This window comes from Microtus ochrogaster, linkage group LG8 (genome assembly GCF_000317375.1).
Source record: "Microtus ochrogaster isolate Prairie Vole_2 linkage group LG8, MicOch1.0, whole genome shotgun sequence".
In the NCBI taxonomy this organism is placed as follows: domain Eukaryota; kingdom Metazoa; phylum Chordata; class Mammalia; order Rodentia; family Cricetidae; genus Microtus; species Microtus ochrogaster.
In genome coordinates, this window is record NC_022033.1 from 20,836,333 (window position 1) to 20,850,791 (window position 14,459).

The following is a 14,459-nucleotide window of genomic DNA, read 5'->3' on the forward strand; positions in this document are numbered from 1 at the left end:
CCCCCGCACACCAGGATTTGGAACTGTTAGGTTGTGAACTGGGGGATGGGATTTGCCTCTGGGAGACTGGGCAGAGGAGAGACTCTGAGAGCTAGAGGCAAACAGGCTTGGGTTTAGGATCCCACTTCCATCTCCATGGGCTGAGGGCTTGGTCGTGCTTTGCTTGCTCATCTGGGTCCCCGTTACCTCATCTACAAAGACCAGACAAGGCTGATAGAAAACAGTTTGCTTTCCTCCTAGGATCTTCTTTTGACTTTATTATTAGCGTTTGGGCGGGTGTCAGGGGACAACTCTGCAGGGTGGGTTACGGGGATCAGACTCAGGCAGCCAGGCTTGCATGGCAAGGGCCTTTACCTGCTGAGCCATCTCGCCGGCCTGGATTCCTTTTCCCCTTCAGCCTCACCCACCTTGAAGGCAGAAGTAAATTCTCCAAGGTCTCCCCCAACTCCGGTGCCCTTCAAAGAAGGAAGGGAGGTCTGAGCTCTGGGCCAGATTTGACCTCCTGCTACCCAGGTCTTCTTGGAGGCCTTAAGATATTCCAAGCATGACGTGGGCAAACTGGAGCTTGCTATTCACCTCTTACCCTGATCCCATCCCACAAGCATGCAAGCATTCTGACCCTCCCTCCAGTTACCACAGAGACTCATTCCAGCATCCTTTCTTTTGCTTCCCTCACCTGGCTGCCCTAAGCCATTGTATCTTCCAGAGCCTCCAACCATCGCACTGGCTCAGGCCCTGGGTTCACTCACCTCGGCTTCCTAACTGGATTCTCTTCATTCAGGCTGCGGGCAATGTTCTCCTTCCCAAACCATCCTTCCAGGCCTTAAAAGCTTCCAATAGCCCCTCTCCGTGGAGAGCACAAAAGGACTAAATTCCTTAGTGTGGCATTTGATACCCTGCAAAGCTTGGCCTAAATCATCTGCAGTTCCTACTGGTGAAGCCACGGACCCAGGTTCATATCAAAATAAGTTAGAGTCTTAATTAATGCCCTAGAATCCTAGGTCCTACCCCAAACAGTTGCATTAGGAATCAGTCAATACCAGAAGCACCCAGAGGACTCAAGGGCATGGGGCTTAGCTGGTAATTGGCTGTGTAAGTTTGAGGACCAGAGCTCAGACGCCCAGAACCTATGTAAAAGTCTGGCAGAGCAGCATGCCCGAAATTCCTGCGCTGCAGAGACAGAGATAGAAGGACCCCTGGGGCTTGGCGACCAGCCAGTTCAGTGGGATTAGTGAGCTCGAGTATCTTGGAAAATCAAGTAGCCTGGAGAGCTGGCTCAGCCCTTACTGTCCAGGAACTCACTATTGGACCAGGCTGCCAAAGATCCACCTACTTCTACCTCCCGAGTGCTGGGACTAAGGCGTGCACCACCGGCGTGCACCACCAGGCCCCTCTATAATTTTTTAGGCCTATATTTTAAAAAAGTAAAAGTGTAGTAGTGATTGAGGAAAATGCCTGAGGCTCACCTCTGGCTTTTGCCTGTGCACACATGTGCACATACATCTGCAACACACAAGAACTTCTGCACACACATGGATGTATATCTGTAATACAGGAACCTCTGCACACACATGGATATGCATCTGCACACACATGCATCTGCAACACAGAAGAGCCTCTGCACACACATGGATGTACATCTGTAATACAGGAACCTCTGCACACACATGGATATGCATCTGTAACACAGGAACATCTGCCCACACATGCATCTGCAACACAGAAGAGCCTCTGCACACACATGCATCTGCAACATACAAGAATCTCTACACACACATGGATGTGCATCTGTAACACACAGGAACATCTACACACACATGCACCTGCAACACACTGGAATGTCTATACACATGTACACATCTGTAACATACAGGAACCTCTATAGACACGTGCATATCTGTAATACACAGGAACCTCTGCACACACACACACACACACACACACACACACACACACACAAGCACACCCCGTTCACGAAAGCTCTGAGGACCCTCCCTTCAGCCACAGGAAGTGCCCCGAATTTCTCACTTTGAGTCCTGCTCTGCTCTCGATGCCATGTCCTTCCCACGGCCTCTGTGCTGGCCGACAAAGTGAACCTCAGCCACTCTGCTCCACTAGCGCAGAACACACCTTTGTCATAGACCGTGCACACCACACTGGATGTAATTTTCTGCTTGCCTCCTGTCTAGAGTGGGATCTCCACCAGGGCAAGCCCAGGGTGCCCCACAGCACAGATGAGTGCTCCACAAACACCAGCTTGTGTCTTATTTCTGGGTTCCTGAACTCCAAGGATGGTGCTTAGCACTGGCGGGCATTGTCTGACGGGAAGATTATCAATGCGTGGGTGAAAGCAGGAGGGGAAGATGAATGTAAATCAGCCCGCGCTGACTTCACACTGACTAGCATTCTGGACTGCTTGTCTACACGAGAGACCGTCCCCAAACTGAGGGAAGCGATAACTGGGTCAGACCTGGGTCAATGGGCTCTAGATTCCGTGAAATCGCTCCATCAAATGCGTTCTGATGTTAATCAGAAAAGTCACTCCTTTTTTTAAAAAAAAAAAATATTTATTTTATATACATTGGTGTTTTTGTCTTAACAAGCCCCTGAAATGTCACTCTTTTAAAACTTCTTATGGGGGCTGGAGAGATGGCTCAGAGGTTAAGAGCATTGCCTGCTCTTTCAAAGGTCCTGAGTTCAATTCCCAGCAACCACATGGTGGCTCACAACCATCTGTAATGAGGTTTGGTGCCCTCTTCTGGCCTGCAGGTATACACACAGACAGAATATTGTATACGTAATAAATACATTTTTAAAAAATTTAAAAAACTTCTTATGACATTTATTTAAGTCAGAGGAAACTTGTGGCCTGTGGTCAGTTCTTTTCTCTCACTTGCGGGTCGGAGATCAAACTCGGGTCATCAGGTTTGGTGGTGACAAGCACCTTTCCCTGCTGAGCAGCCATCTCTCCACTCCCACTGTGACCAAGCGTATGTGACATGCAGAGCCATCTTCCATCACAGCGGCCCTGTCAGGAATCATGCGGAAGTCTCACTTATCTCGTGGGGCAATCCCCCTGGCAGGATCTACAGAGACACCCCCCCCACACACACACTGGCACCACTTCATATGAAATCCACAATTTGTGGGGCTGGAGAAAAATCAGCCTTGGGGTGCTCTAGCTGGATCAGGGTGTAAGGTACCGCTGTTCTAGCATGAGAGACAGACACCCGCTCTGACTCAAGCCCCACTTACTGCCCATGTGAGACTGGACATTCCGTCCCCCATCTCAGTGTTCAGCTTCTTCCATCCTGTAGCAGAAGCTCTAGGTGTCCCTAATCCAGAGGTAGCTGAGTGGTGAAGTCGTGGACGCCTGTGATTAGCAGGTGTATGTCACCACCCAGCGCAGGAATTCAGGACAGCTGGAGTCCTGTGAAAGAAGGCTGTTGGCCCCAGGAGGGGGGAGGGAGGAGGAGGAAGGGGGGGATAGGACTAGAGCCGCAAGCCGGGTCCTGGCCATGAATTCGGGTGTTTGGAGATTAGTAGCAGAGTTACTAACTCCTGGCTAGGAGTGGAAGTGTGGTGGCGGGGCTGATCCCTGACTAAATGACTGGGAGTGGGTGAAAGGTGAGCTGGGAGATTGAGGCTCTGAAGGGGAACTCCGCCACCCTGCTTCCGGTGGTTGGTGCTGGGCTACTGAGTCCCTTAACTCTGAAGTGGAACCACAGAGGGGAAATGAGGCTTTATTGTAGCCCTGAGGATTTTTATGTCATGGGAAACTGGAAACTGGCGACTCAGACGGGGCTTTGGGTTTTGCCTGTGATGGGAAAATAATAACTTCCTCTTTGTGTCTGTAGGACCCGTTGTCACTAAGACGTGCTAACCCTGGGACTTCAGTGAGTCCCAAGAGAAGCCCGCTCCTAGATCCTGAGGAGTGCTGAGGGCTGAGATTGATGTACTTGGGTCCTGAGAGGCAGGGCCTGGGCCAGGGAGATACCTAGGCTCCCGTAAATGGAAACACAGCTAAGAACCTAGGTATGAATTATGAAGAGAAAGATTAGAGGGCTTGGGTGACAGAGTGAAGGGTGGCATGGCAGATCTGACCAGAGCCTGCTTGGCTTTCACAGGAAACAAAGCCTTTCGTAGGGAACAAGGGGCCTCCGGCACTGGAAACAAAGCCTGACACCACCAAAGACTGGGGAACAGCGCCATCTCCTGGCTGCCTGCGGCTATGACCCGCCTTCCCAGGCGGAACCGCCCGGTTTAAGACCGTCCCGTGTGCCTGGCGTCTTAGCAACCTGGAATAAAAATTTTAGCGACCTATGGTGAGCCTGAGAGTCTGGTCTTTTACCAAACCTTCCTCCTAACCGACACACCTGCTATTCTGACCATACTCTGATGAGACACCTGCTATCAATGATGAATCAGCTTTTGTCCTCAGCATCTGGAAGGGATTAAAGGAAGAAAGCATTCCCCACCCCACTCCACCCCCGCCCCTGTATAAAGGCATTCAATTCTAGGGAGACCAGGCAGGGAAAACGTTTCTTGGACGGATCGGTCCAAGGCCTTCGACAGGATGAGGCAGCCTAAAGTGGGAAGAGCATCCTATGGCAGGATGCCTGTATTAACGCTACTCACACACGCTATAGCATCCGTAGTTCACAGTTCAATGGCCACAGGTGGAGATGCTGCAAGCAAGGGGAATGCTGGAACTGCTACTTAAGGGGGCAGCTCTTCCAAGTAACCTAGAGGTCTTACACTTGCCTTCCCAACGTCTCCCCCAGCTTACTCCATTATGGAGACTCAAGCCTTTGAACTTAACGCCACATTGAACTTAGGGTCATATCGCTGAACTACATCTCCAGCCTCAGACTCTCCCCCTTTAAATTTAAACCTTTTTTTCTTCTCTGTTATTGTTTTTTTAGAGACAGGTTTTCTCTGTGTAGCTTTGGAGCCTGTCCTGGAATTTGCTCTGTAAACCAGTCTGGCCTCAAACTCACAGAGATCCACCTGCCTATGCTTCCTCCTGAGTGCTGTGAGCCACCACCGCCCAGCTAAATTTAAGCTTTTTATTTTTATTTCAAGGCTGACCTTGAACTCTGTATGTAGCCCCCAGGTGGTTCGTGATTCTGTGACCCTTCTGCCTCCAGCTCCTAAGAGGCAGAGGCCAACGACACTAGGCAAGGCTTGACTTCTCTTCGTTGAGAATTTGCCTCCTTGGATGCAGGCGTTTCTTAGAAGAGAACTGCACAGAGTTCCACCTAGTCAGAAGTGAGGCTGATCAGGAAGAGCCACACAGCCCAGGAGAGAGGACCAGCCGGCCTAGTTTACAGAAAAAGAAACTAAGGCTCAGAGAAGTCAAGAGACTTTGTCCAGGGCCACCGGGGAAGGCCGACCGCCTGGCTCCCACAAGAAGTGACACTTGCTGCTACTGACTCCATAAACAGACCAGGAAGGGCAGGAGGGAGGGTAATGGAATCGGGAAGTCTAGGGTCTGGGCCTCTTGCACAGAGGCCTGGAAATGCTCTCATCCTTCTGGGAGGACTTGAAAGCAGCGTTTACAAAGCTGGGTCTGAGGCCCGCGGATAGACCCCCTTTGTTGACGGCTCTCCTGCCGGTCTCCCATACCCTGCTTTGGGCAGCCTCCCTTTGAATGGCTGACTCTCCCACACTGGAAATCGGAGACTCGGAGATACAAATGTGCTGCCTGTCACCCTCTCAGCCCGGTAGCACCGCCCCAGCCTTTGGGGTCCCTTTAGAACCTGCCTTTCTCTGGGGGTGCTTTCTTTTTTCTTTTTTTTTTTCCAGCTCAAGCCCCAGGACCCTGGACACAGCCGCAATCACTAATTAAGGCAGGGTTAAAAACACACCTCCGGAAAGAGCCAGCCCCGAGCCAGGCCAACCAGAGCAGAGTGATGGGAATCGGAGGTGGAGGCTGGATTTTCATTCTCAGGATTCTTCCTGGCTTTCTCTCTCCGTCCTCTTAGTGGCCTAGGGAGCAAATAAAGCTTGTCAACAAGATGGCTCCCAGCTTCCCTAACCGTGCTGCCTGGTTTCTGAGCTCAGGGCTCAGTGGATCTGCCTAGGCCTGTCTCTGCTTTTTCACTGGGGAGTTAGATGCCATGATCCCCACCGTGCTAGTGTAGTAACTGGGATGCAGACAGGTTGAGGGCCTTACCCAGATTCACGCATAGGGCAGAGCATTATTTCCTCTAAATCCACCGGCCACCCAAGCCAGGGTGCCTGATTTAGGTTTGTTCCCTGTTATGTCTGATGAAGTGCTTCCAGTTTAAAGTGACCTGCCCGTTCCCCCAACTCTTGAGTACATTTGTGTGTTTTGGAATTGAAGGTCCTGCTTCCCAGGGCCTCTGAAGTCACCGGTGAAGTGCTGGGTCTCCGTACTTCTCAAGGCTCAAATGCAGAACAGAGGACAGAGACCCACACATTCCCATAACGGCGGAAATGAGATCCTGGCCCTTGGGACAGCTCATTCAGAGAGCGCTGTAGGCTCTAAAGGGGCCTAATTAGCTGTTTGATGGGAATTTGTTTGGTTTGGTTTTTCGAGACAAGGTTTCTCTGTGTAGAAACCTTGGAGCGTGTCCTGGAACTTGTGCAGTAGACCAGGCTTGCCTCGAACTCCCAGAAATCCTCCTGCCTCTATGCTGGAGTGCTGCCACTTTGCTGCATGATGGGAATTTGTAAGAGAAGGAAAGAGATGCTCCCCTAAGAACTGGCCAGACAGTGCTCCTGGCCCTGGAGGGAGAGTCAGGCTGTCCCTCTCCTCCTTGCACCTTCCTCCTCTTCCTCTTCTTCCACTCCCTTTTCTGTGTGTATGATTTGTGCACACATATGTGTGTGTGCACGCCAGCAGGCATATGTCACAGTGAACCTCTGAGGTCAGAGGACGACTTTTGGGGACTGGTTCTCTCCTTCTGCCGTAGGTTCTGGGGACAGAACACAGGGTCTCGTACAGCAAGCACCCTCACTCTGAGCCACTTCATCCTTGGAAGGTTTTTCAATATTCAAAATATTCTCTTATCACACAACCCAGCAGTTCTGCTCCTAGAGATCTCCAGGAGCGATGAATGCATTCATTCTCAGTAAATCTTACAAAGTTTCATAGAACTTTGTTATTAAAATACAATTTAATTTTTTTCTTTTCTTTTCTTTTTCTTTTCTTTTCTTTCTTTCTTTCTTTCTTTCTTTCTTTTTTTGTTTGTTTGTTTGTTTGTTTTGGTTTTTCAAGACAGGGTTTTACTGTTTATCTCTGGTTGTCCTGGAACTCACTTTGTAGACCAGGCTGGCCTTGATCCACCTGCCTATGCATCCTAAGTGCTGGGATTAAAATGTGTGTCACCATGGCCCGGCTTAGTTTTGTTTTTGTTTTTTTTCTAAATTTTGTGTGTGTGTGTGGGGGGGGGGTGTTTTGCCTGTATGTATGTCTGAGCACCCTTTGCATGCAGTGCCTGTGGAGGCCAGAAGAGGGCGCGCTGGATGCTCTGGGACTGGGGTTACAGAGGGTTATGAGTCCCTAAGGGATTGCTGGGGATCAAACAAGAGTCCTCTGAAAGAGCAATGAGTGCTCTTGGTTACTAAGCCATCTCTCTCCAGCTCTGTAGAGTGATTTTTTTTTGTTCGTTTTTTGTTTGCTTGTTTTTGTTTTTCAAGACAGCATTTCTCTGTGTAACCCTGCCTGTCCTGAAACTCTGTAGACCTCTGGCCTCAAACTCACTGAGATCCACCTGCGTCTGCCTCCTAAATGCTGGGATTATAAGCATTTACCACCACAGCCCATCCTGTAGAGTGATTCTTAATATATAAGCTCCAACTAATTAATTTAAATGTCCCTCGTGGTGAGTAGATAAGCAAGCTGTCATACAGCCAGACAGCAGAAGAAAACCAGACCAAACTATTGATGCATGGATCCCCATGTGTTCATCTTAGTGATACTGGGGAATACCTATCATATATCATATCATATTCAATACATAGGAATTCCCAGAAAGGAAGAATAAAGATAAAATCAGCTGGAAGGGAGAGGCAAATGGGTGGAAGGGGTGTGTGATTTGAAGTAAGGGACGTTCTGAGACAGGGCTGTGGCAATGGTGGCACAGCTGTTTATACTTATGATCTCCCTAAAGGACTGAAGCTCGGTAATAACTGAACTGGGCCAGCAGCTCAGTGGAAGAGCGCCTGCTTGGCTTCCACGGAGCCCTGGGTTGGATTTCCAGCGTGGCAAGAAAAAAGAGAGCAAAGTGATCACTGTAATAGTCTCAGAGTTAGGAGCCGAGGGAGGGCCAAGGGGCCCTGAGAGGCCCTCAGTTTGGTGTGGGCTCTACATTTGGAAGTCTGAGCACTGACACCTGACCGGTTCTGACTGGCTCACAGTGCCTCTGCTGCCTCTTCTTCCGCTGCTAACCGCAGAGCTCGCTCTGCGCCACGCCTGTACCTTATACACTCTTTACTCAGGAGGTGAGCCCAGCTCCCGGATCCACAGGAGGGAACAGAGGTCAGGCATATGTAGGGCCTAGCACGGCTGGCTTACGACTTCCTCTGGAGTCAAACTCCAATTCTCCCAGCTTCCGCAGTCAGCTCTATGAGTCTTGAATCTGTACCCAGCCCAGGGACTCGCCATTCAGGAGGTCCAGTTCTCCAGGGTTCTTATATTTACTGTAATAATCTCATTCTCCTACCTTCCCAAGAGCCCATTGCTCTGAGGATCCGATCCAACAGCACCAACTGTCCCAACCACCTGCCTGTTGCTAGAACCTATCAGTTCATTTATTGGTTTCATTCTGTGTTTTGGTACTTATTTTAAACTTATCATCTCATTTTTAATTCTTTAAGCTATGTCCTGACCTGACCACTTCGTACAAACGTGGCCAGTAGGGTGACGTGCCCCTGAGCCTTCACCTGTGTGAGGAACATCTCATGTTTGTGAGGACCATCTCTCGGCTCAGTGAAGGCTAGGAAGCAAGGTTGCAAAATATCACTCAAGCAATTCTCCTGCCTCGGCTTCTGGCCCTGCAGGTACACACACCCCAGTACTCATTTAGGCCCACTTAAGAAACTGTTTCATAGGTTAGATAGGTTTCCAAAGAAAAGAAACTTTTAAAAAGTTTGAAACTGTCATTCACTGGCGTAGACCTGAGGCCTGGAGGGTAGAAGGAGCTCGGAACGGTCACAGAGGTTGTGACTTACAGGCATGGAAGAGGAGGCAGATCTCCGACTTTGTGTGGCGATCTCTCTGACTAGTTCACAGAGCTGCACAGGAAGCCAGGGCTTCTGCTCAGACGTGTGTGTGCTGGGAACATCTCAGTTCTCCCAAGGCCTCCACCTCTTCTCTCTCTCTGTGACACTTCACACTTCTCTGTGACAGCTGCCATGTTGGGCTGTCTTGACACATGACAGAGGTTGCTGTGGGGGTCGGCCGTCAAAACCTGCTGGTGGACAGCAGCAGCTGGTATAGATCAAACACAGGGAGATTCTGAGAACTGGATGACGAGGGAGACAGCGAACAATGTTCCTCAGGGAGAAATAAAACACTTATTGGTAAGACTGTCTGCTCCAAAGTGAAATAAAGGTACGTGTGGACAAAACAGGATGATATGAACTTGAAGAGACACAGTTTTGGGAGGATGGACAAAGCCATGACAGTGCTATAAATATTATAATTACTAGAATCTCAGTATTATTCACTATTTTTCTCAGAATAGTGTCATTCAACATTCGATTCCGTTCACCCCCTCATAGACAGAGGGAAAGTTTGGTATGGACCTTAATTTGTGGGGGCACAAACACCACTTTTCCCCATTAGAGATCATCCGTGTCGTGCTAAAAACGGCGCATTAGATGACTCGTGCGTAATCGACTCTCTGACGCGGACGACGCTCAGGGAAATTAAGGTATAAATGTGAGCGCGCGGCTGTGGCTGGAGCAGATGCCTGAGGTCAGTGGGACCCGAGCAGTCCTCAGACAGAGCCGGACACCTGTCGTATTGGAGGTGAGAGGGAGCGGTCCTGGGGGAAGGGCTGGGAAGGGACAAGAAAATCTGACATCTCACCAACTAACGGAAACCAAGTCAAAGGGCCCATGGCCAGCCTCCAGGTCCACGGATTGGTGAGGACATGAAGTTCCCGTTCTGAGTGCAGTGACCGCTCAGTAGAGACTCTGGAATGTGCTTTTGGTGGTTGATGCCATGTAGGCACTGTGGGGAAGGCATGACACTTGGTCATGGGGAAGAGGCAGGCAGAAGTGTCGCAGGAATTGGTGAGAGGGGAGGGTGGCCTTGGGGGCTCCTTTCAGGGTGTGGGGTAGGCTTCTGGGTTGAGACATGAGCTGGCTGGATTCTCCTGTCAATAACAGGACTCAGCCGTGCATCCGAAAGCAGCCCAGTTGCTGTGGAGATCGATGTGGCTCATGGATCACTGAGAACCAACTCAGTAACTGCCTGGAAACTGATAACATTTTGCTTTCTCCCTCAATTGCAGCCATGCTCCTTGCTCTAATTTTCAGTCACAATTATTGGGTTTTGGAGGCTTTTATGACCGCATGCCTGATCCCTACACCTCGCTTGAAAATAGAGCTGAAGTACTTATCGTTATTATTGTTTTCCACCATAAACTGCCTCAAATCCTTCTTTGGCACTTGCTTCCTCATTGAACACTTAAGATTTCGTGTGTGGTGTGGTCCAGTCTTTGTCTAGAACGTGCAAAGCCCTGGGTTCTGTCTCCCACACCACAGAAATGCTCAGCCTCAGACTTTCTTGCACTTGAGGTGTTTTTGGTTAAATGACTTCAGAATTGAGAGTCTCGACACTTGGCAGTTCTCAGTTGCAAAGGAGAACATTTAACAAAGGTGGAAGAGTCCCTCAGGGGTTTTACAGACCCTTGTTTGTGTGTGTGGACATCTGAGACCTAACCTGTCATTTGCATGGATGTGTGTTTGTAGAATTCTTTTTATTATTATTACTTATTTGTTTTAATTGTAAGTTTTTAAAATTCATTTTACATACCGACCACAGTTCCCCCTCCCTCCTTGTGTCTGTAGAATTCTTGTGGTGCTTGTGGCAGGAGGCTGTCAAAAGGTGTCAACTGATGAGAATTGATGCCCTCTTCTCCCAACACCCAAGACCTCAGCTATGTCTAATCCCATAACTAATCATGCCCAAGATCTAGAGTACCTTAAACCTTGCCAGAATCAGCTGGGTTTGGGCCACTCTGTCACACAGGAGAATAGTTGAAAACTATTTCTCTGGTTGTTTCTGTTTGTTTTTGTTTTTTGTTTGTTTGTCTGTTTGTTTGAGACAGGGTTTCTCTGTGTAAACCTGGCTGTTGTAGGAACTTGCTCTGTAGACCTGGCTGGCCTCAGACTCACAGAGATCCATCTGCCTCTGCCTCCTGAGTGCTGGGAGTAAAGGCATGTGCCACCACCCCTCAGCCCAAATGATTCTTGTTGTTCCCGTCTTTATCTACTGGGGTTAGGCAACCCCATGCAATAGGTTTGCATAGCTGGGGTTGCTGTAGAGTCTGGGCCTATCCCTGGGACAAAAGGCAAGTGTTGCTGCTTCTGCTTGACCAGGCTGTGCAGCGACCGAGCCTTCTTATGAATGAATGGGGGTGTTGCTGGACTTGTGAGAACTGTTCCCCAAAGTCTGCTCTCTAATAAGGTTACTTCAACTCCCTGGCACCACTGATGCGCAGAGGGAGGTGCCAGTCAAGCAAGTGTTCCTGTTTGTTCCTCTTTGGAGTTCTGGGAGGCCCCATGACAAGGAACAAAAGCTATCCTTTTTTTTTTTTTTTTTTTTTTTGACCCCTTTCCCAGGTGCAGGTGATAAACCCTGAACTAAGCCTCATGAACAGGGAGAACTGTGGCTAGGGTATTGCATGTGAGCAGGAGGAAGTCCGCCGGCCTGGGAAGTAAGGGCCCACTCTGAAGATATTTTGATGGGGGATCATCTGAGAGACCCCTTCCTCCTCCTCGACTCTGGTGTTGGCTGTGAACTGAGGCTGACGGTCCTGCTCTGAAGCTAGGCAGGACAGGCCGTGGGGGGAGGTGGGGACAGTGGGGTGGGGGATGGGATTTCCTTTTGAACTCTAGGGAGCAGGGCAGGAGGGGAGGAGGCAGAAGAGAGCTTAGGTTAAGAGCAGGGCCTGGACCTCATGCCAGAGAGTTTCTGATCATGGGAGTAAAGAGATCAGGGGCCAGCCGGGCACAGTGGTGCATACCTTTAATTAATCCCGGCACTGGGAGGCAGAGATAGGCAGATCTCTGTGAGTTTGAGGCCAGCCTGGTCTACAGAGTTTGTTCCAGGACAGCCAGAGCCACACAAAGAAACCCTGTCTTGAAAAACAGAGAGAGAGAGAGAGAGAGAGAGAGAGAGAGAGAGAGAGAAGGACTCACTAGGGGTCTGGAGATGAGACATGAAGGAGGTGAAAAGCCAATGTGTCATAGAGAGACAGGAAATACAGAGCTTATAGTCAAGGCACCTTTCCTATGCCCAAAGAGTTCCCTGTTTGGAAAGTCCACTTCCGGAGAGGCCCAGAACAGCTGGGAAAGGAAAGCCGCAGTGTGATACATGAGGAAGACAGAGAGTGCAGATACAAGACACAAGACACTCACATGAAAATGTACTTGAGAGGCCTGGTGTGGGGTGAGGGACCCGGGGCCACAGTGAACAGTTCCCACGGGTGATTTCTGGAACCCAAGGCATTCCTGACCAGAGAAGGCCGGAATCTGCAGAAGGGGCCTGTTGTCTGAAGAGAAGTGAACCTAGGCAGGCATTCTGGACTTGGTTAGTGCTGGTCCTGCCTGCAGAAGTCAGCCCTCAGTGGAACACGGGAGAGAGAGGAATCACGGGAGTGGAGGGGTGCCGCCTTTCAGGGACCAATCAGATCCTCCAGAGCAGAGATCCTGGAGAAGACCCAGACCAGGGCAGGCCAGAGTGGACAGGAACATCCTCTTGAGCCAAGGCAGCTCTTCCCCTAATGGTGTTCACAGGCCCCAGAGAAGGGCAATTATGAAGTCTGTGAGAAGATTCTGGCACACTCACCTTGATGTTGATGCTCCATCCTTCCCTTTCAGAGCTCGGGGTAATGTAACAATTCTGCCAGGTGCTGAGGTACATGGTTGTAATTCCAGCTCTTAGGAAGCCAAGGCAGGAGAATTATGAGTTAGAAGTCAGCCTGTGCAATACAGTGAATTCCAGGCAAGCCTTGGCTACATTTCTAGACACTGTCTCATACCCTACCTTCAAAATGTCAGCTTCCAGGACAGGAAGTTTCTGTCTTTGCTCCAACTCCACACAAACTGAAACAGCGTGAATCTACCTTCTGAATAAGTGTTAGGTGACCACAGCAAGAGTTTCTAGGGAGTTCCTTGGGGGTGTTTCTTCTCACCTGTCCTGATAATTATAGTTATTATCTCCATTTTGTGGCTGGGGAAACTGAGGCTCAGACAGGCTAAGGCACCTGTAACGGGGAGCTCAGGTAGTGAGAGCAGAACTAGGAGCTGAGCATGGCATGGCGTCCTCTGCCCCCTGCTGTCTGCCAGCCAGGGGGCTAGGCTCATTCCTGTGTCTCTCCTGAGTGTGTGTGTGTTCCCTCACACCTTCCAGGAGAGGCGGTTTCCCTATGTTAACTGATTTTCTACTCAGCCTCATGAGGTGGCTACTGTGACTTCATTGCAGGTAGGGAAGCCAGAGCTGAGGACAGACAGTGTTGGATTTAAATCTAAGTATGTCTGACTGACTTCCAAAGTCCCACAGCCAAAGGACGAGGACCAGGGCATGTCACGGAGTGGTGCCCGGGGGATACTGTGACTATGTCTGAGTGTGCCTTCCTGGTCTCTTGTGCAGGTTCCACCCAGAGGTGAAGGATGCCACTCTGGGTGTTCTTTGTGATCCTCACCCTCACCAGTGGCTCCCACTGCTCACTGCCCACCTCACTGCCCTTCAGGTAAGCAGCCAGGAAGCCTGCACCTCCGGGACCTCCCCATAATAGCGGATGCCAACTGGAGCCACCAGCTGTGTCTCACTGTGCCCACTGCTCACCCCAGGCAGGGACCAGTCACGGAGCCCCGGAAGACACGCAGCCAGGCTCCGAGTCTCTGTGGGCGTGAGGGGAACACAGAAGAACACAGGGAGGCCTGTACCGAGATACAGTGTAGCTCGCACTGTCCTTTCCCTGGGCCCCATCCTGACCTCTGACCCTTTTGCACAGGATGAGGCGATATGCAGACGCCATCTTCACCAATAGCTACAGGAAAGTTCTGGGCCAGCTGTCTGCCCGCAAACTGCTCCAGGACATCATGAGCAGGCAGCAGGGGTAAGCAAACATTCTAGTAGCTCCTTCCCAGTCACCTCGCACGAGAGCTGGGAAGGCCTGAGGCAGGAGGTGGGAGCCAAGCTTTGTTTCTTCCCTGACACAGTATATATCGGTGGTCCTCAAGCTTCCTACTGC

The 14,459-nt window shown here is 50.2% G+C and overlaps 1 protein-coding gene across 1 annotated transcript in view; it reads left to right on the forward strand.

The window, feature by feature from the left end:
- The first annotated feature begins 13,875 nt into the window (after positions 1 to 13,875).
- The window catches only part of Ghrh (growth hormone releasing hormone), a 4,500-nt gene continuing 3,916 nt past the window's right edge, over positions 13,876 to 14,459 (forward strand). Inside the window, exons 1-2 of the mRNA XM_005363023.1 lie at positions 13,876 to 13,955; positions 14,220 to 14,324. Of these exons, the coding sequence (XP_005363080.1) occupies positions 13,876 to 13,955; positions 14,220 to 14,324 (185 nt within the window). The remainder of the gene's footprint in view (positions 13,956 to 14,219; positions 14,325 to 14,459) is intronic.